The 25,742-nt window shown below is 36.1% G+C and overlaps 1 protein-coding gene and 1 long non-coding RNA gene across 11 annotated transcripts in view; one reads left to right on the top strand and one right to left on the bottom strand.

Annotated features, from left to right (window-relative positions):
• Window positions 1–25,742, bottom strand: part of Mctp (multiple C2 domain and transmembrane region protein) — a 59,634-nt gene that overhangs the window by 19,536 nt on the left and 14,356 nt on the right. The window contains exon 1 of one of the 4 annotated variants that reach the window (XM_089867810.1): window positions 15,589–15,686. The exons of the other annotated variants lie outside the window; for them this stretch is intronic. Coding sequence (XP_089723936.1) covers window positions 15,589–15,676 — 88 coding nt within the window. The 5' untranslated portion in view covers window positions 15,677–15,686. Of the gene's footprint in view, window positions 1–15,588; window positions 15,687–25,742 lie in introns of those variants that run through there. 4 annotated transcript variants of the gene reach the window in all.
• LOC149692131 (uncharacterized) lies at window positions 867–7,074 on the top strand. Of its 7 annotated transcripts, XR_016382630.1 has the most exons (5): window positions 879–1,232; window positions 1,320–1,576; window positions 1,650–1,672; window positions 1,744–1,924; window positions 1,995–7,074. It is a non-coding gene; the product is annotated as an uncharacterized LOC149692131 (long non-coding RNA). The 7 variants fall into 7 exon arrangements; XR_016382634.1 differs by having other exon boundaries at window positions 867–1,576; window positions 1,978–7,074; XR_016382635.1 differs by having other exon boundaries at window positions 868–1,587.

Genomic DNA, 25,742 nt, shown 5'->3' with positions numbered 1-25,742 from the left:
GACACATAGTACCGTACTTAACAGTAGTAGAGAAAATTTTAGTGAATAGCCCCTCTATACCCTACCCTAATGAGTGAATAGCCCTTCTATACCCTACCCTAATGAGTGGATAACCTCTATATACCTTACCCTAATGAGTGAATAGCCCTTCTATATCCTACCTTATGAGTGAATAGCCCCTCTATACCCTACCCTAATGAGTGGATAATCCCTCTATACCTTACCCTAATGAGTGAACAGCGCTATCTTTTACAATGCTTAAATCATTTACAGTGCATTAAATCAGAGTGAATAGCCCCTCGATGCCCTACCCTAAACAGTGATAAAATTATTACTCGTTTAAATTTACTTACGCTGTAATTGTAATATCGAAGAACAGATAGTTTTAGTGATAATCCCCTCGATGAGTTTACAACATAGACTTATGCCGATGCACACTTATGGCATCTTTTATAAATTTTTAACATGAACTTATGTCCAGAAGCGTTTGAAAGAGAAAGAATTCGGTAAAACACCCAACTTGAGTTCTTTCTTTGTGTAAACCCCGAACTTTATATTCTGAGAGAGCGGTTGCTCTCTTAGATAAGACCTCATACTGCGTTTAATGTATAAGGGTGGTTTTTTGATTCGAAGTAACTTTTTTCCTATCATGGTTACTGATTTGAAAAATTTCTACTGAACTAAAATTCGGACCCTTAATATGTGGTTAAAATTTCAAAGAGATCCCTCCATTAGTTTTTATTATAGAAAATAAAGTTGCTAAGGGTGGTTTTCATTTCCATAAAAAAATTCAGACATTTTGGCAAAAAAAGGGAAATTTTCCATAGGAATAACATGGGAAATGTTTGCTGTGATAGCCAAATGGTCTCGACCATTTTTTGAAGACTTTTTATTCGATAGGTCTGAAAATGGTTTTAAATGAAAGGTTGAACATTAAACTGGTGCCTTTCGAAGTTTTATTGAAAACAATTAATATTAAGTATTACTTTTTGTACTTTTAAGCACATACTTAAACTTACGACCTTTTATTCTGTTGGACTTACGTGGTATAATCCTAGCTAAAATCATAGAGAAACGTACTGTTGGACTTACGCTGTTTTACCGCTAATAGAGCGAAGTTTTTTGTTTACTAAATGCGTCGTCCGCTCTGTTTATGGGCGAGCTTAAGGCGAATTTTTTTCACTTTTCATCTAAAAGAAGGGGTTAATTAGTCCCAATTTTATTTTATTCTCGTAAGTTAAACTTCATTATAATTTAATACAAAAGAATTTAAAGTTAAGATTTAGCCGATAATTTTTAAATTCACTGATTTCACTAAGCCTCGGTCTAAAGTTCAAGACAGGCTGATTGTACTATTGTAGACTAGAGACCAATTGGCCGTGTTGCGTTCGTTTTAAGGTGTTTCACCTGGTGCCATTGGCCAACGATAGCCGCTAATTAGGTAATTTGTTTAAATTAAATCAATTTTTGTTGTTTAAAGTAGATCAATGCAAACTACGCACAAGGGTTCGTTCCCTGGTTTCTCGATTGGTGCCGTCAGGCAACGGTTACCGCTACGAAGATACGTTTTTTACTGGTAAAATAAATGTTAGATTCAATCACACTATCACTAAACCCTGTCACCAAATCAACCAATATTTTTAATTCAGGTCCTTCCAATCATTTGTACTAGGTAACAATTGAATTATTAATTATTTTGCGCTCATTCTAACGTTGCCTAAGAAAACAATAAACAATGACCAGATTACCAACGATAAACGCTACAGAGATTATATCTGGTGCATGCGGTCAACGGTAACCACTGCGCAGATCATTTTGTTTGTTTAAATTAGTGGTAAAATAAATGATAGATTAAATCACACGATCACTAAACCCTGCTGACAAACCAGTTTTTTATCCCGGCTCTTGCAATCATTTTTATTAGGTAACAGTTACGTTTTTAATTACTATTTATAACCGCTATAATTTAGAATAAAGGTTTTTGTTTAAATTAGATACATTTTTGATGTGTAAAGTAGATTAATTCAAACTACGCAGAAGGGTTCTTTCCCTGGTTTCTAGACAAGGGTTACCGCTACGAAGATACGTTTTTTGCTGGCAAAATAAATGATAGATTCAATCACACTATCACTAATTCCTGTCATCAAATCAATATTTTTAATTCAGCCTCTTCCAAGCGCGAAATTACAAATTAAACGGATGTACAGTGTGTTAATTAAAATAAATTTTGGATAAATATGTAACACACTATCATTAGAGAGGAAAAACGGTTGAAATTAATTTTTTTTAAATTTAAAAAGCAAACTTGGCTCAGAAAAAACCCAGCGCCAGAAGCCTGTCTTATAAAATTTTCACAAGATGATTCGTTCAAGAATGTGTAGAATTAAGTCGCATAGAAGTAATAAATATTTCACCTAAGTCAGCTGACTTGGCCAGGCAGGGCATAGCCCACTCGATCCATGCTCACGGACGCTGCTCTGCATCTTGCGTAGTGTTACGCGTGATCTAGTGGGCTATGGGCAGGGTAAACAAATACGGGGCTGCCAGGCTGTCTCTTACACAATAATGATACAGGGCATATGACCAGTTTAAAAATAAAACCACGGGACCACTAAGAAAATGCTAGGGTAACCAGAGTCCAGACATTAACTCAAAAAGTTTAATTGTCCAATTCCTAAGTTTAGCAGACGACGTGGTCAAATATTATTATATAGCGCGAGCAGCTTGCGTCCATGAGCGCGGATCGAGTGGGCTATGCTTGCAGGAAGAAACTTTGTCTCAGTTACACCAAAGAGAATATAGGGGAGGAGTTGAAGATCCCCTGCTCCACAAGGCTAAATTACATTGTTGCCCCTAAATTATACTAGTGGTACGAGGGAGTTTCCGGCTCAGTCGCGCCACCTACGATACCGTTAAATGTCTCAAACAGAAATGCCTCGGTACTGCGCATTGAAGATGCGCGGTAGAAAAGAGCAACAAGATTTTCCCCTCTTTCCACTCCTTCCCTATATTCTCTTTGGTTACACCTTGTGTTGGAAACCCCCATACCTATAGCGTTGCCTGTGTACCCCCACCTACGGCACCGTAGTCCTCCCAGCATCCTCAGCGGTTAGATAGGGTCGTACACGTACTGGATGAAATTGTAAAGGGCGCCCCCTCTATCTTAAAATTAGAAGCTAGCTCTCTTACAAATAAAATGGCGCTACGCGGCAGCACTTAGCAATCGCCTACCGAAGGGTAGGGGCGTGCGCGAGGTACATTGGGAGAGATACGGTGCCGTAGGTCGCCCATCATCATTTACAATCCATCTCAATTCCCTTATCCCTAGTTACACTGCTACAACGAAAACCAAATACCAGCAACATAAGTCCAAGCCAGTCATCTGAAAGACTCAAAACGATGACTCTGATTCTTCCGAATTTGAAATATCAGTAGAAATGATTCTAGATAATCCTCAGAGTTATTTTAAATATTTTAATACTCAAAGCCAGGGGATAAGGAAAGGCCAAAATAATTTTATTATGAAAATTTGATGTTTTCAGTGATAAATTAATCTCATTGGTGATAACTGATTAACTGGTACCTGAAAGCATTAGTAACTAACTAGCAATATTAGGTCCCTTATGCTTACGCTCCCCTATATTTATGTTTGTGCTTAGTGCAGATTTTAAAAATGCAACAGTTTCTTAACAATCTTAATTAAAATGAAGACTGAAGGAACAGATATTAATAAAAAAATGTCTTCGTGGACAAAGACTTGAAAAAGTAAATGATAAGAAAACAAAATGGAATGACCGAAGTAACAGATATTAAACTTTTTCTTTAAAGACATGATTATAAAACATCAATTATTTGAAAAAAAAATACTTATCTTCGTTTTTTTCACCAATATTACATTTGCCCAAAAATTTTGTATCGTTAAATTTTTCATTCTTTTCAAAATGGTTCGTGTCAAAGATTTACTATATAACAGAAACATGCGACATCGTTTATATTTACAGCTAGATTTCCAGTGTAGACAATGATAGAAATTGTTCCTCTTTAGTGACATTTAAAAGGATTGCAGCTTTTAATTTGAACTACAATGCGTTTTAATACTGGAAACTAAGCCCAATAGTGAAATAAATACGCAGCCCACCATTTGTCGGTGTCCATTGACGTGTTTCGTGTTATACGTTTGCTCTACAATTTGTTCCTCATAGCGAGTTGAAGTCAAATCAAACTAATTCAATCACAACTTTTAAAACAGTTCTCACGCACTCAATAACATACCAAAGGTTTTTTGTTAATAATGTCTTTTATCCATATTTTAATGATTCATTTATAAAACATTTTAAATCATCGACCCAAAAAAATGGGACCCAAATTGAATCGTGGTCGTATAAATGCAGGCGCAAAACCAAAGCACCCTAAAACGACGTTTAAAATGTCAATCATGATGAAAGATAAAATTTCTTCCTTCGGTTGAATTTAGTCGTTTTTAACAACGTTTTGCCTTATATTTCGAAAAGAGAAACCTTTAAAAATAATCCATATCAATACTCGGATATTTATTCCAAGCCTTTTCATTCGAAAACTGTTAATACCACAAAGGATATATAGAATGAATAATCTGTCTTTCGAAAACAATGCAAATGTAATTTTGGTGAAAAAAACGAAGACAAGTATTTTTTTTTCAAATAATTGATGTTTTATAATCATGTCTTTAAAGAAAAAGTTTAATATCTGTTACTTCGGTCATTCCATTTTGTTTTCTTATCATTTACTTTTTCAAGTCTTTGTCCACGAAGACATTTTTTTATTAATTGTATCATGAGTTAATAATATGTTAGCTCCCTATAAGTTACTCAGGCTCCATAGGCGTAATGTATCCAGCGATTTCTTCTCATTTCGCCTGCGCGGGAAAAAATCCGAATGTTGGTCTCTCTCTTGTCGAAAAAAAAAATCCCGCTCGCACGGCTCCTCGACCTCGAGTCGTCGGCTGCTTTTTCACCAAGGGAGTGTTTTAATAGTGAATGTTTATGTTTTAACAATTTAACATTAAATCATGACGTTTGTGTCAGTACTGAGACAAAAAATGCAGGAACTCAATGCAATTTGCCGATATTGATAAAGAATGCTAAAGATAAGAGTTGTTATTGTGACTTGAAACGAGAAAATCATACAACAGCTAAATCCAAATCTCTTAACTGTTTTCTTAACCGAGGCTACTGAGGGAAATATTCGGCTGCTTAAATAGCTCCGATATCATTGGCTAGCTTCCACTACACGCGCTTCCGGAGAAAAACCGGAAAGAAGAGTAAATAAGATTTTCGTTCCCGTGGCGGCCGCAGAGCGTCGCATATAATTGGGAAGCCGGCGGCGCGGGAGAAAACGCTAGAGTATAAAAAAGAATTGCCTGAGTAACTTATAGGGAGCTAACATATTATTAACTCATGATTGTATTGAAAGTTCGGATTCTTAGAAAAGTCACGGCTTAAAGTATGAGAAATTTTATCGAGAGAATGAAATTTCTCGTTTTAGGTAAGGCAATATGATAAATTTGTGTTCATAAAAGACTACAGATATTACTGTTTGTTCATTAATATTTTCACAGTGCTTCTGCATTGCACTGTTAGAGATAGATCATAAGCCTTTCCCCTTTAAAGTCACCAATTAATGAAAAATATCGCCTTAACATAATTTATCCCTTTCCACTCTAAGTGCGTTCATTACCATGTGCGTTGTACATTCACATTGGACTGTTATAGACAAATCATACTGCCCACCCTTTGAAAATCAAAAATCTCTTTTTCACTCTCCCTTTAAAAAGACGAACGCTACTTTTTCAGACCAAGCCAAACTAATAGTAAATACCCCATCGTTAGATGTACGAGGTGACTAAAAATACAGAAAAATTAGCCAGCTTCGCAAATTCTTAGAAAGTACTGTATCCGTTATGCTTCAAGTCTGAAATTTCCCTTTTTACTTTATTTTGACGCGATTTTTCAAATTCCGGTCTAAATTCTATTAAACTGTTATGAAATTGTTAATTAATCGCAATAGTTTAGATTCTTGACTGAAATTTACTATTCAACTTGAAATCATCATAACTTTGATTTTATCGACCAAGGGCACTTTCGAAAAAAACTCAATTTCAATTATAAAAAGATGATTTTACTAATTCCGTATCAAAACTAAAGCTAAATGGAAACATTCTACAATATGTAGATATATTGCTCTACAATATCAACAATACCAAAAAGCTGCAGTGGGATCATAATATAATAGTGCGCAATAAATTATCTGATGGTCTTCTCTTTAAATAAAAACTGGAGTGAACATCCTCTTAGTAGCTTTATGTTCCTTTCTCGATGCATGGGCCAAGAATAGTAAGAGGACTAGGCAGTCCCAAGCTTCTACGCGCAAACGATTTCGTATTTCTAAAAAAACAGCCTTCCCGTATCAGCGGGGGTTAAAATAGGGGAGAAACCGGAGTTGGGGTCAAGCATTTCCGGCTACGGCCAACTTTGCGCGATCTCGGTTGGCCGTATTTCGGAGTATTGCCCTTTAAAAATGGCGGTTTTCCGAATTTATCTTGTTGAAACCCAAACCTTAGGCCAAGAATAGTTAAACGGTACAGCAAAGGATAAAGTTAAGTATTTTAATTTTTCAAGATGCTTAAAAATAAGCTCTGCGCTTTACCTAACTGTAATGTTTTAGTCGCTACTTTCATAAACCGTACATAAAAACCAAGCCTTTGCTATGCAAACAATGGGCGGATTGGCTGGCTAAATTTAGGCTCAGCTGCTATTAGCTGTTATTAGGCATTCGCTGAATTTGGAATTATGTTTTCCGGATTTTTGAGCCACGTGATTTGACCCCAAAGAGTGACGAAGTTCCGGTTTCCGATAAATTGAGCCGATAGATCGCGCTACTAGTGGCCGTTTTTTCCGTTGGACGCCTTTTCGCGACCCTGCCTAGTCCTCTTACTATACTTGGCCCATGCTCGATGCCATTTTTAAAATAATTCAAATGGAATCGCTTTACACTAAGTGATTTTTGTATTGTTCGTTCCTTATTAAAATGTTCTAATTAAGTAGAGAATTGTTGCACCTCTTTTGCGAATGTTATAGGCTTATGGGAATCTTAGAGACATAAGCGAATCTAACAGACCTATACGAATATTATAGACTTATGTTTATGACGGGTTGTGGTCTAGATGGCGGGTTGTGGTCTAGATGACGGGTTGTGGTCTAGATGACGGGTTGTGGTCTAGATGACGGGTTGTGGTCTAGATGACGGGTTGTGGTCTAGATGGCGGGTTGTGGTCTAGATGGCGGGTTGTGGTCTAGATGACGGGTTGTGGTCTAGATGACGGGTTGTGATCTAGATGACGGGTTGTGGTCTAGATGACGGGTTGTGGTCTAGATGACGGGTTGTGGTCTAGATGACGGGTTGTGGTCTAGATGACGGGTTGTGGTCTAGATGACGGGTTGTGGTCTAGATGACGGGTTGTGGTCTAGATGACGGGTTCTGGTCTAGATGGCGGGTTCTGATCTAGATGGCGGGTTGTGTTCTAGATGACGGGTTGTGTTCTAGATGACTGGTTGTGGTCTAGATGACGGGTTGTGGTCTAGATGACGGGTTGTGGTCTAGATGACGGGTTGTGGTCTAGATGACGGGTTGTGGTCTAGATGACGGGTTGTGGTCTAGATGACGGGTTGTGATCTAGATGACGGGTTGTGGTCTAGATGGCGGGTTGTGGTCTAGATGGACTTAGTTTTTTCTCTTTGAAAAATGTTATACTTCAGACTGAAGCGGCGTTCATTGTAGGATTTTTTTTCAGTTTCAATAAATCAATAAATAAATGTATGAAATCATTAATTATGCTTGATAAACTGGTTTTGTATGCAATATTACCGCGTCAAGCGGAGGGGGTTGGACACTTTTCAAAATCTCATACACTTTTGTCGAAAACCCAAAATCCCTAAATATTTTCCATGAGAAAATTAACAGTGAAATCTAAAATTCCCTCCAAAAGAATAGCGTTAAAATATCAAAATCATATATTCAAAATCCAGCACACAAAAACGCCATTTGTCCGACCCCTCGGCGTGAAGTCATTACTTAAATTATACTGAAAATTAATTTAGATTTTTACGATTAAAATTTGAACCAAGAAATGTCACAAATTTCCAAATATGTTATTTAAAGTAAGATTATTCAATTAATATACATCGGAGAATATAATAACAGGGGCTGTGGAACGCCCCTCGGGAATGTCTCTTAAGTCTCTCTGAAGAACTAAATAATCTGTAGAGAGAAAAATTTAATTCCCTCCAAAAACCATAGCTTTAAAATATAAAAATTTCTCAAATATTCAAAATCCACCATACAAAATCGCCATTTGTCCGACCCCTCGGCGTGAAGTCATTACTTTAAATTATACAGAAAATTCATTTAGATTTTGACCATTAAAATTTGAATAAAGAAATGTCACAAATTTCCACAAATGTTATTTAAAGTAAGAGTATTCAATTCATATACATCGGAAAATATAATAACTGGGGCTGTGGAACGCTTCTTAAGTCTCAGTGAAGAACCAAAATTTCGGTAGAGAGAAAAATTTCTAAGTCCATCTAGACCACAACCCGCCATGTAGACTACAACCTGCCATGTAGGCCACAACCCGCTATCTAGGCCACATCCAGCCATCTAGACAACAACCAGCTATAATTTTGGCCGAAACGGCGTTCCATAGTTGACTATAACATACACGCATTAAGAAATTATGACCCTTACCTGCCATGATATCACGCGATTTCGAGGCGTTACCCCTTATAGCGTTGGTTTTAATATTAGAAACATAATATATGGCGTATTCAACTGGTCTAAAATGCGTCTAGTTTTTATTAGAATTATTTTACTGTATTTTCACAAATTCTGCGGGTTTTTATCGTAAAACCAACCTAGATACGGGGGAAGAGCTCTTTAATACAGTTGTATAACCGTTAACAGGTGTATAACATATGCCCGTATATATTTGTTTATGGGTTATGATGGATACTACAAGTGCATTTTCCTCGTCTTCTTTTCCTTATACAGTGATTAGATAAAACTCGTTCTTTGCACTTGCAATTTATTGATATTTATTCATTTAATTACTTATTAGTTTAAAGATCATTTGCCAAACGCTAATTAGAAAAATTAATTGATATTGAATTTATTTTAACAATACGTCAATTGGGCGCCATAAGACGACAACGTGACCACCCCAATTATTTATTTGCTGGGGTTAAATTTTAGTATAATTTAGGCTTAGGTTGGGGTCAATGTGGGGTCAAGTTTCCGTCTATCCTATAACCTATAAATTTCAATTTGTACACCAGTTTTGATTTTAATGATTAACAATATGTCTATGTTGAATTTGACCTTCACGCCCATTTCTACAACATTTTAGTCACGTGATACGAGTTTTTAACCTTCTAAAGTATAATCTCCCTCTCATCAATTCATTACAAGCATCTCACAACCTATTCCCCTCCCAATCCCTATATACATTTAAATTGAAAAATATTGATTTTCAATTTAAATATCTCTCATTCCAAAACAATATACTCGAACACTTTCACGTATTACGGTACCTTTCAACGGTCGAAATCGTCCTCGCTTAAATTTAATCACTTTGACACTTTAAATTCCCATTCGTTACACAAACGTCAAAAAAGGCAGCTAGGTAATCCCGCGTGGCTTCAAATATCGTATGCGGCAAAAGAACCAAATGATTTCGAATTTATACCAAATGCGCGCGGCGCTGATTCAGCAGCATCTCGCGCCAGTCACTCGGATGTCCCCTCGTGAATTTATACGGAAAACATGGTCCAACACTCAAGGTGCTTTCATTTTCCGTAGGCCTATATACTCTCTTACAGCTCGGTGATTCTCACCTTTCTGACGAGGCTAAAAAGTCTCGAAGACACTAGCTGAGCTCGCGCCCACAGAGAAAAGGTTCAGCTTTGCCTACTGTCTCGAGGAATTGGGCTCGCGCGACTTTTTCGAGATCGATACACCGAGACTTTTCCCGCCAGAATGATAACCCTCTCTAGCTACTGGCCCAAGTCCGTGGTGGAATAAGTCGGCTTCCCATTGGCTACCTCGGGTTTAAATAGAGCTAGAGTAGCGCGTGGGATACAAAACGTGAATTAAAAGTACCCAAACGAGGTAGTAGTTGCGTGGTTGATGTTGTTATATATCCTTTGGTACAATAGCAATGGAAGTACTATAAAGAATAATTTCGGATCTTGCGCGAGAATGAGAGAGGGGGAAGTAAAATGGGCATAATTACGGTTTTCCCTAATGTATTACGTCCGATTAAAGGAAGGGGTCCTAACGTTTTTCACTCCCAATTTAAATTCTATCAACGTTAAGTGTAGTGAACGGGTAAAGCTAGGAAAATCCCTTCTAGGAAATCTGGGATTGCATGCAAAGGAGGAGGTTTTTCAGTCAAAATCAAAGTTTGGTAAATTTAATTGTATTCCTAAATTTGTTCTTTTTGTAGGAGGAGGACGTTTTCAAAGTCTGCCCACACACTAATTTATATTTAGCAACTGCACATGCATAGGCATTTATATAGAAATAACCAACTCTACACATATTACTATAAAAGAAAAAGAAAAAAAGCCCACTACCAGGGGAAGTCCAAGCCATAGATTCTCTATAGAGCCCCTGTAGAAGTGTTTCACCCGCTAAACACCAGTGTACATAAAGAAAAAATACCAAAACTCGTAACATTTGGGGGGAATTTTTTCTACCAACGTTTAAATAATTAAAATTTAGCCTAGAACATTCTTCAGGCGTTTTTTATCTGCTTAGTTTGGGCTGGCTTTGAATCATTAAAAGAATTCATAATGTATCTGTTAAACCGACATGGCGTGAAACTGAATTTCCAGCTAAAACCATCCACCTTATTCGTAGGCCTAGTGTTTGTAAGATAATTTCCAGCTGGATCTTAGGGCGTGCTTCGTTCAATTTATACAAATACTAATGGATTTCTCAATTGCTAAGCCTAATTGAATATTTTCCTCCTGTATAACGAGTACTGTATTACGGATGAAGAGAAAGATAGTGAAGAGGATGCGGGAGTATAGACCATTTCGGAAATTACGTACAGAGAAACCAACACACAGGGGGGGCAGCCATTGGGGTATACTCCCTTTCGCCAAGAAGCAACACCAGATGGAGCCACACTTGGCAACTCACACTGCCTCTGGCGGTGATTCTTGGGGTGAGGGAGAATACCCCACGTGTTGGTTTCTTTCTATGTAATTTCCGAAATGGTCTACAGAACTTTAAACAAATATACGCGTAATATTTAAACCACCACGCGATTTCTATTATTTTAATAAATTTACGTCAAATGAAAATGAATAATCAACAGACGAATTTGTGTTTCAATGAAAAGGGGGAAAAACTGGCAGAAAATACTTTAAACCTTCGTAACAATATTAATATAAATTCTAGCAAAATAAGTTAGATTTAAAGACAATTTAATATTTTGATTATATACCCTTCAAGTTTATATAGTTTTTCCTCGAATACATAATTTTAAAAACTCCTTTGTTTATAGTAAATATACTGCTACTAATTTTGTTCAGGATTAGTTTATAAGCCAAGAAAAAGATAAGGCGGTTTAATACGACATGTTAAATTCGTATAGAAACGAAAAGTAGTCCTTGGTAGCAGCTAGCTACTCTTGAACAGAAGGCATGAAACTAAATTATTTAAAAATAAAAAGCAGAAACTGAAAACAGCCATAGACTCTTTGGATAATTTGAATCAATTCCCAAGGTCTTCGAGCCCTATAAACACGAGGCTTTTTAAAACCTCGTGAATCCATATATAATATCCGAAAGATTATGAAACTACGCCATATAATCACGTTTTGAAAATTTTATGCCAGATAAAAATATAATGGGGTTCTAAAGTCGTAAACCATTCTTGCTTCCCCCCTCAAAATTTTAGAATAATGAATTTGTCATCCAGAGATACTCGTATCGTTTGTCAACTTTGTCTAAAATGTTTTTTTAATGTTCAAAAGCTGAGTAACTTTTACGTCTGCAATACAGGGTGTTTAACTCCAATCTTAACTTGAAAACAGTGGACCTGATGGCAAAATGTCTTAGAAACTACATCGATCAAAGAACATCTCCTTAATTTATGCCAGACTTATCAGATACACCCTGTATATTATTTAGGGTTCAAAGGCATAAGCTTACCTTTAAAAGGGGGAAGATAAAAGTATTCTTATTTACTTAATCTCTTTAAAAGGCTATACAGTCAAAGCTCCCGGAAACAAAAAAATAAATACTATAAATAATATATATAATATTCTTCTATATCATACAAATTATACTGATATTATTGCCCGTATTTAAGTAATAACACCAGTATCCCATCCATCCATCGCCCCATAACTCAAATATTATCGTAAATAATTACAATTCTATGAAAAATAAACGATTCTACTTGCTGTTTTTAAGCCTTGGTTACCGATTTTTTTTTTAAGAATAATCCTTTGGAAACCGCACCACAAAACCGAGGAACATTCGTCTTAAAAAACAAATAAACACGCAGCTCAATTTCGAGTGATGTTTCTATTTCCCCTGGAGACCGCGAATTTATCCGTCTCTAAGGACATGAAAAACTTTGTCTCTAGAGGGTTTTAGTTCCCAGCAAAAACACGACTAACTACTACTAAAGTACCTATATGTTCTGCACAACAGGCTAGCATGCCATGTTTTTTTTCTTCTCTCTGGCTTTCTTTTCAAGTTCGGGAAGTTAAGTTCAGTTGGTTCTCGCACGACCTGATAAAATGTTTAACGGAACGGAAGAACTAGCTAGCTTAAAACAGAAAGACAGTTACCAAAAATTTAGCTTCCTCTCTCTCACGCGCATCTTCCCTGAATCCATCCCTAGCTGGAAAGTTTTGCTCTTGAGCTTCCGTAGCGCTAAAACACTTTCTCTCTATACTCCTTTGGCCCTCGCCGACCAACCAAATGAGTTCAGAGTAGGCTTTGGCCACGTTCCAAATTCCAATCTCGACGTTTAGGTTCTCACCTCATGCACCTTTTTCTTTCTTTCGTTGTTTACCGCAGTTGTATTTTGAGTTATTTTGTAGTTAACTTGCTAGTCGTTATTGTAATACGTCGCGTGCGTGGTTAGGGTTATAAATTACTTTTTAATAAACTGATTTTGTTGGGGACTATATTGGGTTCCAGCGATAAGGCTGAATGTAGTATATGTAGTTGACATATCCGCTTACATAGAACTGATTATGCGGTTAAAGTATTGGCCTTGGAATTTAGGAAATGTACAAATGGCTTAGAAGTTCACTTACACTTTTAATTAGGGGGGACATTACTCGGGAAAATATTTCTACCGTGAATTCAGGCTTGAATTTTCAAAATACTGATTTCAAAGACTGATTAAACTTAAAGCCTCCTATTCAAGTATGCTAGTTGTCCGAGATTGCCCTGATCTGATTGAATAAACTTTAATGTTCTGTATCGCAATACCATCGGACATAAGGTGAATTATGAGAATTAATTTCCACCAATTAAAATTACATCATTATAATTTACCGGAAGAGATAACACTTCCAAAACTTTGTACCAATCTGATTTCACAATCCGTTAAATTTCTAACAAGTATTTTGACTTGCCCAAAGTGTGGGTCCTTCTATTAGACTTCGATTATAAAAAGGGACCCATTTGGGAAACTATGTTTAAAAATACTCAAAATTTAAAAACAAATTGTCTATTTAATAATTAGCCGTTTCATTTAGTTATTTCTTTTGACGTTGATTCGTACAAGATGTGATTACGCGTCTGTCAGACATACGTAAATACGTCACGTGAAACTCGACGAATACGTCATTAGAGTTGCCCCTAAGCTAATCTTAAACTTGAAGGTTAGAAAATAAGGAAAAACCTTACATTTTATAATCATCTAAGAAACGTAGACGGCGGAATTAAAAAAATCAATTTCGTTTTCTTAAACACGACTTCTTAATAAATGTTATCATATATTCAGCCTTAGGCTAGCAGCACGCTCGATATATCATTAAAGTATTATTAAGGAAAAGTTTTATTTTTAAATTGTCAATTCAAATCTATATGCATAAAATATATGTATATACAGGGTGTTTGTGAAAGGTCCATCAATAATGAAAGGGCGTATTTATTGGGCCATTTTGAGTCGAAAATGTTCTATGACATTTTTCCGTCCGGGCCACTGTTTTCAAGTTATGATTGGAGTAATTTACGGATGACCCCTTAAATTTAATTAAGAAATTGAAAGACAGCGCTAATTTAATGAAGGGGTCATGCCTAAAATATTCAAATCATAACTCGAAAACCGTGGCTCGGACGGCAAAATGTCACAGAACATTTTCGACTCAAAATGGCCCAATAAATACGCCCTTTCATTATTGATGGACTTTTCACAAACACCCTGTATATATATATAAATTTTGAAAAGAAAATTTAATTGCATACGTCAAGAGCACCGAATAACCTTGGATTGCAGTTACAATCAAACGATTATATTATCGAGGGTTAGTGATAGGGTCAAAATCTAATTTCTAATGAGCATAACATATTAATAATTTGTTTTTCCTGAATAATTGATAAATAATGCAAGGCGGTTTTAACCGTTTTGCATTTTTCTAATTTTCATATCTCCAGGCCGTGTTTGCAATAATATTCAATTAAGTTTTTATGTTTAACGGTTAATGGGTTCTAAATGTAATAATGCTGATATATTAAAGGGAATATAGCCTTAAAACCCCTAAAGAGAGAGATATACGTGATGAAAAATACCTAAAGGCTAAATGAAAATATTTAAATTTTATACCACGTGACGTACAAACATAATTATCTCTATTTATTTTTGAATATATTTATAAAGTAGTAATCATACATCATCCCCTTGGGTTTTTAAATACTGCAATGGAAAATTGCCAATTATTTTAAGGTTTCTTTTAAATAAATACCAAAACAACACGGAGACTCTAACTCTACAAGTTAATTATAATTCTATCAGTTTGTTAAGGGAAGCAAGTTCAAAATAAAAATTGGGTAAAACCATACCTAACTATACCCACCCTTTAAAGGGAATATAAACCGCACACACTCTCTTAATTCTTTTGTCAGTAAAAGTGCATGTACATAGTTAAAAAAAACTTTTCCCATATACTGTTTACATTCTCTTACTTTCTTTTAAACGAGTGGGCGTTCCCTTATAATTTTAAACATGTGTGGGTATACAGTACATACACTCGCTTCTTCCGCGCCCCCAGCACAAGCTAAGCCTTGTCATGTTACACTTAAAAAAAGAAAGAAAAACCATTTTAAGTTCCGCATGGTTTCTTCTTGCTTGAGTCACTCAAGTGACCCAGTAAAAATCAACGCAGTTGAACCAAAAAAAGAAACCCTTTATCTAACAGCCTTTGAACAAACGTAGCAGACGATGGTAACAGGCTCTTAATTAAATATAATCGATACCGTATCGATCTATATAACTATATAATAATATAATATAACTCACCGGTTATAACAATATCCGGTACTGACCAAGTACTCATAGTTTCGAGTCGTCGAAGAGTGGCGAGAGGACCAGCACCGCGCCAAGACATCTTTTGTACCCTAATCGCGTCCCACTAATGCGCCCGCCAACTAGTAAATATATATATTTTTTTCCAGCCAAAGAGCTCGACTTACGCAAGGTAATAATGTACAATGAAAAAAAAAAAGGTTTTTAAGCGTATTATTTTATATATTTTGTATGGGGAAAACCGGTCTGGTGGGACGGGTTGAAAAAGGGGGCACACACATAATATGGATAGTTTGGAAAAGTTTCCTCGTATAACACTTTCAATACTATAGATTAAATTTTTAACACGTGCCCTTGGTTTAACTTTACATGTGATGACGATCATGATGGTAAGTAAGCCAAGTATATAAAAGAAAAAACATTAAATTATTAGTTTTGTTCTAAAGTAAATGAAAATTTGTTTTGAAGGTGAAATAGAAGAGAGAGATGCCGTTTCAAATACAGTTTAAAGACAAGGAGGATTCATACCATTTACACGGGGAGACCAGGTTTCAAAGGCCTGACTCACTGGGTGAGTCTAAAGCCAGGCCTCCTTGTGTAAATGGTATGAATAATCCTAAGTCTATAAACTATGTATACAAGTTCAGCGTTTATTTCTTGCTCAAATGTTAAAAGTAACTTAATTTTTTTTCTATATATTTTCTAAAATTACTTATTTTTCAGCAATTATATTACGAAGATATAGAACGTTTTAGTGTTGAGAAGAAATGGTGTAATGCACTTGCCAGTTATCTCAAGTATATTGAAACAGACAGCTAAGCTAGCTCTTCCAATTTCCTTCTCCAAGGACAAGATTTAAAAATACTTCAAAATCTCTTTTAGTTGAAAAACCAAAGTTCATGGGTGGTTTTTTAAACAATTTTTCAATCCCATTTTTACGAAACTTCGTTTAAGTTTTATAATAATATTTGACGCGCATTTTTTCCCGCGTCATTTGCTCTTTCTCTCTCCATAATTCCGTCTTTCTCGTGAATTCATTCAAATATTCCATGAAGATATGTTCCACAAGTATGATACTACCTATAAGGAGAACTAGTTCAAGAACGACAAGCGAGAATTGATTAAACTCTAGGTCCTATTTAGTCTGTACTAAGCCTTTGACAGCACCTCACCTGGCGTCGCTTTTCGAGAATCTATGACCTATGCCACTTCATGACAAACTTATGGAACATATCTTATGAACCTATGATACAAGTTACCAACCACGCTTTTGTCAAAAGTTAAGCTTACTGGGAGAAAGTGACCATATTCTCGATTCCATCTGTAGCTAAATCTTATCCCTTCAAACAGAAGGAGCATTTTGCATAATGTAAGCACAAAATAAGCTTAGTGTTTTCCATAATGTTTTGGTTATATTTCAGCACCAGTTCGCGCGCGCTGTCCTTCCGAGTTTTTATCTTACGCGGGAAACGTTCTTTATATCGATCCGATTTTTATAAATCCCAGTTTATTTCTATGCTTCCCTCTAGCGATTCCATTCTTTCCTACTTATTTAAACAAAATAATAAAGTCCCCCATATTAATGCAGATTTAATATAAATCACGTTATCGCCGTCTTTTATCACGCGAATTTTCGTTCAGACATAAATCATTTATGTATGACGGTAAAAAAGGCCCAAGGCGCAAAAGAAATCGGAAGTTTGAGAGGGAAACCAATAGTTTAAAATCTTCGGAACAAAAATCAATTTTTAAAAGAAAGGGTTAACATTTATTATTTTCTTTGAATATTTATAGAAGTAAGGGAATTTTTCCCCTTCTTTCGATTCGAAATTGAATCAATCTTATTTTAATTTTAAATTAAATTGAAGTAATCGGGGCCTGATGTTAATTTGGCGCGATTTTAACAGTATATAAAATATCTGGCACTGAAATAAAGATTCTCAACCGATAACCGCGTTACCATGGTTACCTAGGAAAAACAGGTAATTCGATATAATATCAACCGAGACCGCTAGCACTTTTAGTAAAACATCCCAGCATACATGAAAGAGATAGAGGGGAAGCTATAAAGCAAAGCTACGTAATGTTATATAGAGGAGGTCCTTCAGTAATAACCATTTTTCGCGTACATAAGCGTGAAATATCGGTATGAAAATAACGTTGCAATATACAAGCAAATGTCAAGGATAAAGTTTGTTGAAGTGGCATAATGCCAAACTCTAAATCACACCAGAATATGTCAAATATTATGATAAAAACTGTCCTAAATAACGGCGTTCAACGTATCTGATATCAAATTTTGCCTCTAAAGTTGTTAAACTTGTCCAACTCCAAACACGTGATGATGTAGGCACCTAATAAGTCAACATTATCACACGCCCGCCTTATGCTAAACTTCCTGTAGGCAAGTGTGGAAGAAAAATCAGACTCTTTAAGGCCAAGTAGCTGTGGCTGTTATAAGTACTTCTCTTAAAGACTCTAGGGGATTTTTGGCCATTGAATCTAATATTTTGGTTTGGTCGTAAAAAAACTAAAAAGGGGCATGGTTGTTATTTCAAAACGAACGTAAGTGTTAGTTAAAGTACCTAGTAGCTGGGACTACTTTATTTTTAAAATATTCATTCTTATCTCCGAGTTTTTACGATCTAACTAAGCCTTTCCTCGGAGGACGACGCAGTTATCTAGGTCTATTTTTCCTGTTTTAACATTACAGACGTTTTTAAACGGCCGGTCGAATCTTTATACGTCTTTTAGCCTCTTTTTCTCGCCTAATTAACTTTTAAGGACCGATGAAAGCCGCGGCCTCCTTCCTTAGTCTTCTGTTTAGGTTTCAAGGACCGATCCTTTCTCAGTTCCCGAAAGACAAGAGGCGCGAAACTAGCTGCCTCTTCTATTTCAGTTAACGTAATGACCAAAAGATTCGCGATTCATTCCGTTTGAAACCGTGAAAGGGGACAGTGATGCTTGGTTGCAATACTGAGAAGATGAGAGGGTGGAATACTTACAAAAGGGGTTGAAATGAATTCAACATCTACCTTGTACCCTTTCAGCGGCGTGGAAGAGAAGACAGTATTTTAGAAATCCATCTTATTCCCGATGCGTGCGCCAAGGCTTATCGCGCTTTTTCAACTTTGAAGCAGACGACGCTTTCTTTTCACCAATATTTGTCAGTTAATATCACGTGATAAGCCTTGGATAGACGTTTCTCTATGAAATGAGGAGTTAAGAAAGTAAGCATTGAAACCAAAACAGGGATTTAACAGTTTCCAAAAACCTATTCTTGGGTCTATGTTTTTTTTTCACCGAATCACCGAAATTAGTGTTTCTAAAGTCGTAACGGAAAAAAGCAATTAATCGGAACTAGCACGGAATTAAGTCTTTAATTTCTAATTTTCTTCTTCCTATATAATCATGTTCACCCGGAACTTGACGAAACAGCGAAAGCTCAGGCGCATTAATTCATAATGTTTAACCAGATAGGCAAGTATAAGCGGCGCTTCTCAAGAGCGCAACTGAACGTATGTATAAAATGAAAACCCCAAATTAGATCGGCGCTGTAAATTACAATAAATTTCCTTTTTTCACGCGGTTGGTTAACAACTTACTTTTGAACTCGTGTTCTAAGTAATAGCTCGCGGAAAGAGAACAAAAGAACTTTCACGCGATGCTAGGTTGGCCCAGGCCTAATCAGACTAAAACACCGTAGCTATTCACTATTTTTTTTACTCCTCTGTAAAGTAATGTACATTGCACGTTTTTTTCCAAAGGGGGTAGGGGTATGGAAGGCTTTCCCAAATGTTCCCAAATTTGGTAAAGGAATGGAAGACTTCTAGTGATATAATGTGGTTGTTAGAGTCCGCCCAATAGCAACGTGGTTTTCCGGCAGGTTCCCGGCTCTGTATTCTTTTTCCCCGCTTCTTTTTACAATCGATATCCCTCCACCACCACCACCATCGTCGCTTTTGGTCCCGTTAGAATTGTCCTGTCCCCAACTTCCCCCTTCCATGGTCTCGCTTCGTGATGTAAAGGAACTTTTAGTGTCATATATCATCCCTAAGTTTAGCAGATACCAAGCAAACTTCCTTCCAACCCCCATTCCTTAGAATTTCTCGTTAATTCCAAACCAACATACACATATTTTAAAATATATCGCGGACCAAGTACTATGTGGACATACGCGCAACAATATATCTACAACTGTAGGGAAGGCTTTGTTTCGGTAATTAAACATTGTATCCCATAGTTTACACGCGAAAGCGAGTGTAAGATATTTTGAAATTAACCCAAATGTTTTGCAGGTGAAACTAATCATCCAAGATGTAGAAAAGAAAGTAACGATTGTTGTTAACAAAATTCAGATGTCTAAGTATATATACCACAAATTGTCTTTTGTTCTTTTGTCATTAAGCATTGTGACGCCAATATCCTTAGTCATACGTCGTTTAAATATTTATATCAACTCGCACACTCTGGATACGTGGTACCGAATTGCTTATCTGTAATAACAATGTCTCTGTACTCGCCTACAGCTCATTTCAGCTAGAAAAAAACTGACACGACATGTTTAATTCATGCAAACGACAGAATATCCTACTTTGCACGTTTTAGCTTTAGCACGCACACTTTTCGAAAGCGACCGCTCGTAAGTGGTAACTCCTCGAAACTTCAAACGATTTGAGTTGACGGCACGACGACATTTTGTTGTCTTTTCGCTTAGAAAACGTGCATGAATCTAGCCTAGATCTAAACTTTCTCTGTATCTTCTGTTTGTATATGAAACGCAACTAAAACGCGAGATATCTTTCTTCGCCATATCTCGTCTTTTAGTTGCATTTCCTCCGGCGGTAACTGGACAATTTTACCGTGTTTGACATAAGTTGAAGCTAAACCTAACGTTTTATTACAATTATGACATTTCCTAAGGTTACTAGGAGTTTGGCACCCTCTTTTCTTGGAAATGGTCTATCAGTTGTAGTTTAATATTTGCCTCGTATACGTCTAAAGGGCTATTTTTGGCTCTATGTTTGTGTTTGTATTGTGATAAGATAGAATAAGGAAAAGAAAGCAATGGGAAGAGAACCCCCTTTAATAATTTAAGAAGGTATATAGCGGAAAGGGTATTTTCAGGGCTTCCTAATCTAAGTCTATCAACTGTATACGAGACCTCCAAACCATCGACCCTTGAAAAATGTGTATCTTTTATCCAATATCGGATTTTGGTGTCAGTGAAAATCATTATAGGTACTATATTTAGTGGTTATTCTTTCTTCTACTAAGTTATAGCCGGCGCGGTTGGGGCTATTTGTATCTTAGTAACGTCACGGTCACACTTTGTTGACGTATGAGATAGGAATGATTAGTTATACTAGCTAGATTACGGAAAGGATTATTTTGTTTCCGGCTTTCCTTAGTCCTTACTTTTTCGTAAGTCTGCTAGGGATTCAGATTTTTACTATTATGTTCAGGTTCAATGTCAAATCACTAAGTATTTATTAATTACTTCGAGTTATCATTTCATGTAGCCTTTTACGCTTTACTTCATGTAAAAATGTTTTAAAACATTAAGGACATTTTACTTCTGCTCTAACGTCTCCGAGAGCTTTCATAAAAAACATTGCGAGAACTGGTTCCGTGGAGCATGCAGCAAAGGAAGCAGACCGGAGCAGAACCAAAGTAAAACGCGGTATTATTTAAAATTTGACATTGCTACACATCAAGGTATAAACTTGGTTTAATAACGCTTAATGCACTGCCGGTTGTGTTAAACGAACACCGTATACTGGAAACTAGAGCTCCCAAAGGTGTAGTTAGTATTATATTTTCTTTGTGTCTCTTCGAACGTTGCCAAACATTGCAAACAGCCATGCAATACAAACATAGCTGCATGCGCGCAGTGGGTTTCAAACAGAAACAGACCCCAGTAAACCGAATTACCTTTTCCGCAATATGGCTTTTAATATGCAAGGGAGGTCCACGATATTTTTTAATACTTTTTTATTACATACACACAAAAGGGAAACTGGGGGGGAGGTACTATTTTCGACGACTTGTTCATCCAAATAGAACCATTCTTTGAAAGGCCTTTAAGTACGAGGATTGTACAATGTGTTCAACATGACGCGTTAATAGTTCGCGAGTTGGACATGTTTTCTTATTTATATTCACGACAATGGAGTAAAATTGTCAAATACTTGTATGGAAAGGGGAAAAACCTTAATTTGGCTTTTTTAGTTGACGCTAGATTTTTTTTTCTAAACCTAAAACAACGTTCGCACGCTGTTTTCCAATCCAGAATTACTTTCTTTTTTTTCTTCTTCTTTTGTTTTGGAACCCCGGGGGAAATTGCCAGACTATAAATGCTAAAAGCTAAGATGAAGAGTGATTTTTTTCTTTACTCAAATTTAAAGCTTTTACCCTTTTTATTACCCTATAAATATATTTAAAAAGCCTTATTTTAAAATTTTAAAAAAGAAATAAGCCTTATTAAAAGTTCCCCCTGTAATTTGGACGCCATTCCCATATTATTCAGGAAACTCTAATATTTAACGGCTTTTCTTGTTGGGGTTTTTTTTTCTGGACAAAGTTCTGAAATATCGAACCAAATGTCTTTCCGTTCTTCTCAAGACTAGGCCTAGAGTCTCCAAATATTGACTTTTGAAAGACGTATGCTATGACCTCAAAAGGGGTGTACAGCTTAACACTTGAAATTAATAGGATTAGTAAGGGGCAATTTTACTTCTCCCTAGACGCTTCGATCTTTTTCACCCCTCTCTTCCTTTTAACAGAGGACATATTTCTCTGCCCTTTCTCTTAAGATAAATCTTTTGAGAAAATTGGGTTTATTAATCTTCAGCTCGAACAAGTATTTTATGATACATTAAAATGAATTGACACATTAAGGTGATTCATGTTTCCAAAGATGAATTCCTGAAGTTTCTTGAGAAATTATGTTTCACAATTTTTGGTATTCAAATTTCAAAATTGATGGTTATTATTTTTATCAATAACACCGATGGTAAACTGAAAATGGGTCGAATGGAAAATTATTTCCTGAGGGAAAGAAATACCTACAGCGATAATACTGTATAGTTAAAGGAATTTGAGTGTACAAAACAAGTATCATCCTAGTCGTTGCGCACTTTAATTTCGATAAATCGAAATTTCGCAAGAACTTGTTTGTGTTAAGCCTAAGCCTAATTTCTCTAAAATGAAAATTGAAAAGCAGCTGCCGTTTTTCTCGCACCAAAGACCTCGTGTCTAGAACTTTAGAGACTTTTTCTTACAAGTTTTGTCAATCAATTTCTTAAACTCTCTATTACCCTTCAATAAGCGCTGAAATGTCGGCCCAAGAAGTCCCCCCACCCCGTAGAAAATTAAGTAAACATAAGGCAGCTTGAGATTTTCTCACGAAGCTTAATTTTGTTTTAGCACATATTTTCGTATCCCGAACGAGACGCCTTTAAATTGAAAATTATAATGAAAAATCAATCCATTGATTATACCATGATTAATCTATCGAAATACGGAGTAAATGTACCGTGACCTTAAGCCTAATTCTCTAATCTGTAGATTAATAGCGACCCTTACGAACTTGACACCTTTTTTAGAAGAAGAAGGTCTGATGATCTTGTATAGAAAATAGATTCGTAAGATTCCGTGCACGTATCGTTAGTCCGTTTTCATTTTAGCTTGGCGATCTTTTTTCTTTGGTATTTGTTGGTATACGGCTATAGCTATGCGGTATCGACCACAGTTTGCCCACATTTATGGCTGTTGGAAGGTTGGCTATAGAACGATCTTTTGCCCTGGGAGAAAAAACCCAACCAAATTGAAGAATCTTTTCAGTAGCTCCCTTGGCAATTACTTGGTCAGCTATGGTTTATAATTTCTTCCAACCAGATGGTGAGTTCGGAAAGGAACAAAAATTAAATTGCTCGGTTTGGAAATAGTGAAAAGTGGTTTCCTCGGTTTTTCTATATAACTTTCTATTATTTGAGGGCTATTGACCCTCAGTCCACACCCATCCCTTCTTTGAAATCGTGGTAATTCAATTGGGAAAAGAGTTATAGAGAAACTGCAGTGTGTTCTTGCTCTAACAACTTTTATGAAGTTTCGAACTTTGTTTTCTGTTTCACTTTGATTTTTTTGTTCTTTTCTAGAGGGGATTGAGAAAGCAATATGATCCAACATATTTAACAGTGGCATTTAAAACGTGTACGAACCATTTAATGTTTTCATTGCGGTTTTCATTAATTAAAGAATAAAATTGGTACGCGTTGGTCAGGCCGCGTTCACCATTAGTTCTCGCATTAAGCGCCTATTCCCTTTTGCTTAATTAATGTCTCTATAAAACCTCATTCCTCCTGGGTTAGTTATATATGCATTTCCATAATTAACAGTAGAAGGGGGTGAAGCGGCCGGGGAGAGACCGGAGTTTTGCAAAAGTTTCTCGTTAAAATATTTCGGTTAAATTTTATATATCTCATTACGAAGATACAATGTATAGAAAAACTTCAACTAATGCGAGTTGTGTTTGTCAGTTGAAGAAGGGGTGTTGAACTGTACCATTTCATTATTGCAAACTATCCTGAGACGAACTCATCTTTCAAAAATTTAATTTCATAACAGCAGAAGGGGCTAAGTTCATTTTTTAACCATATTCCGGTTGGTGGCGTAGCGGAAAGAGTCAAAGCTGAAGTTTGTACATTTGTACCTAGTGTATGTATGGAAAGAGAGGTAGTATTGCTTAGTGTTTATGGCTTAAAAAGGTATAAACAACTTTGAACTGAATTAAAGGCACTGCACGAATGCTGTAAAAGGATGCACTATACTTCTATATGCTATAGCATCTTGAGTTTTCGGAGTTTGGACTTAGGGAAGTAGAGGTTAAGTTTTTCCTTCTCTTTCTTTCCAAAAAGGGCTAACTTGTGAGAAGTGGTCCATCCTTTTTCTGAAAATGGTTTTTCGGTGACGATCAAGCGGGCCAAATGGACCCTTATAGTGGATGTAGGTGTACTATAAGCTACCATAACAAGGAAAGGGAAAAGTGGAAAATTTTTGTCCGATGTAAGTTAGGTTTTTTCTTTATTTCTTTTTCCCGTTTCTACATGGTCCTTCCCCTATAGGACGGTGGTGGTGGCGCCGATGAAAACAGTCCTGGCTAGCCTCCAAAAAAGTTCTAGGCTTCTTAAATATCGACCATTAGCTCTTATTTCCATCTTTGTAAGGGGTGAACGTTACGTCACTGCTGCGATATTGAATTTTATTTTTTTTTTAAATATTTTTTATTCAACCATTTTCCACGACGTGTACTACGCCCTTATAGAACATTATTTTCAGTGTCTTTTTATATATTTGCGTATTCACAGTTTTTCTATTGGTTGACACGCTGTTCTCCGTTTTGCCTCGTTATTCTCTTCCACTTTAAAGGGATATATATATAGGAGACATTTTTTGATTCGAATAAAAATCGTTCAGAGTTTAGAAACACGGGTTTTTGTAGGTTTTTTTGAGGTATTTGGCGAACTGATAACGTATTCATAGCGTTATTCCACACTCCTCTCCTCCTACAATTCCATCATTGGCTTTATTTTAAGCTATAGAGATTTTCTGACGAATCTATTTGTAAATTCTATTACAAGATTATTCTGGATGATTGAAACTTTTCACAGAGAATTTTTCGACGTTTTTAAATAATAAAAAAAAAAAATGTTACAAGGAATGAATTGACGTGGAACTTTGGGGAATTTAATGAAATTGAAAATCTGTTTTGAAATGCGAATAAACAAGTCTATATGTTATTTCAGCAACTTAGATTTCTTCAAGACTGTTTTTTTAACTTTAAGCAAACCACTAGAGCTTATACTATAGAATGTAATAAATGTATTTATTCGAACATGAAATTAAATACTGCAATTTAAATTAGCTACCTTTACAGAATAATTAGGTTAACCTAACTCTCTCGAACCGTGAAATTAAGCTAGTCCTAAGTTTGTTTAAAACTCCCTTAATTATGGGTCCGTTTTAAGGTAGCGTGTTTAACTAATACTCAGGGGTTAGCTGCGCTTTCAAAGACGAATTTGCGTTGCTACGTCATTGGAAGAGGTATATATAGTATTAATTATTTAAATATTAAATTCGCATCCCAG

Source organism: Phalangium opilio, unplaced genomic scaffold (assembly GCF_054372755.1).
Source record: "Phalangium opilio isolate 3A_F unplaced genomic scaffold, DU_Popi_V2 ptg000024l_1, whole genome shotgun sequence".
Taxonomy (NCBI): Eukaryota; Metazoa; Arthropoda; class Arachnida; order Opiliones; family Phalangiidae; genus Phalangium; species Phalangium opilio.
Note: the sequence above shows the minus strand (reverse complement) of the source record. Positions and strands in the feature narration are given on the sequence as shown.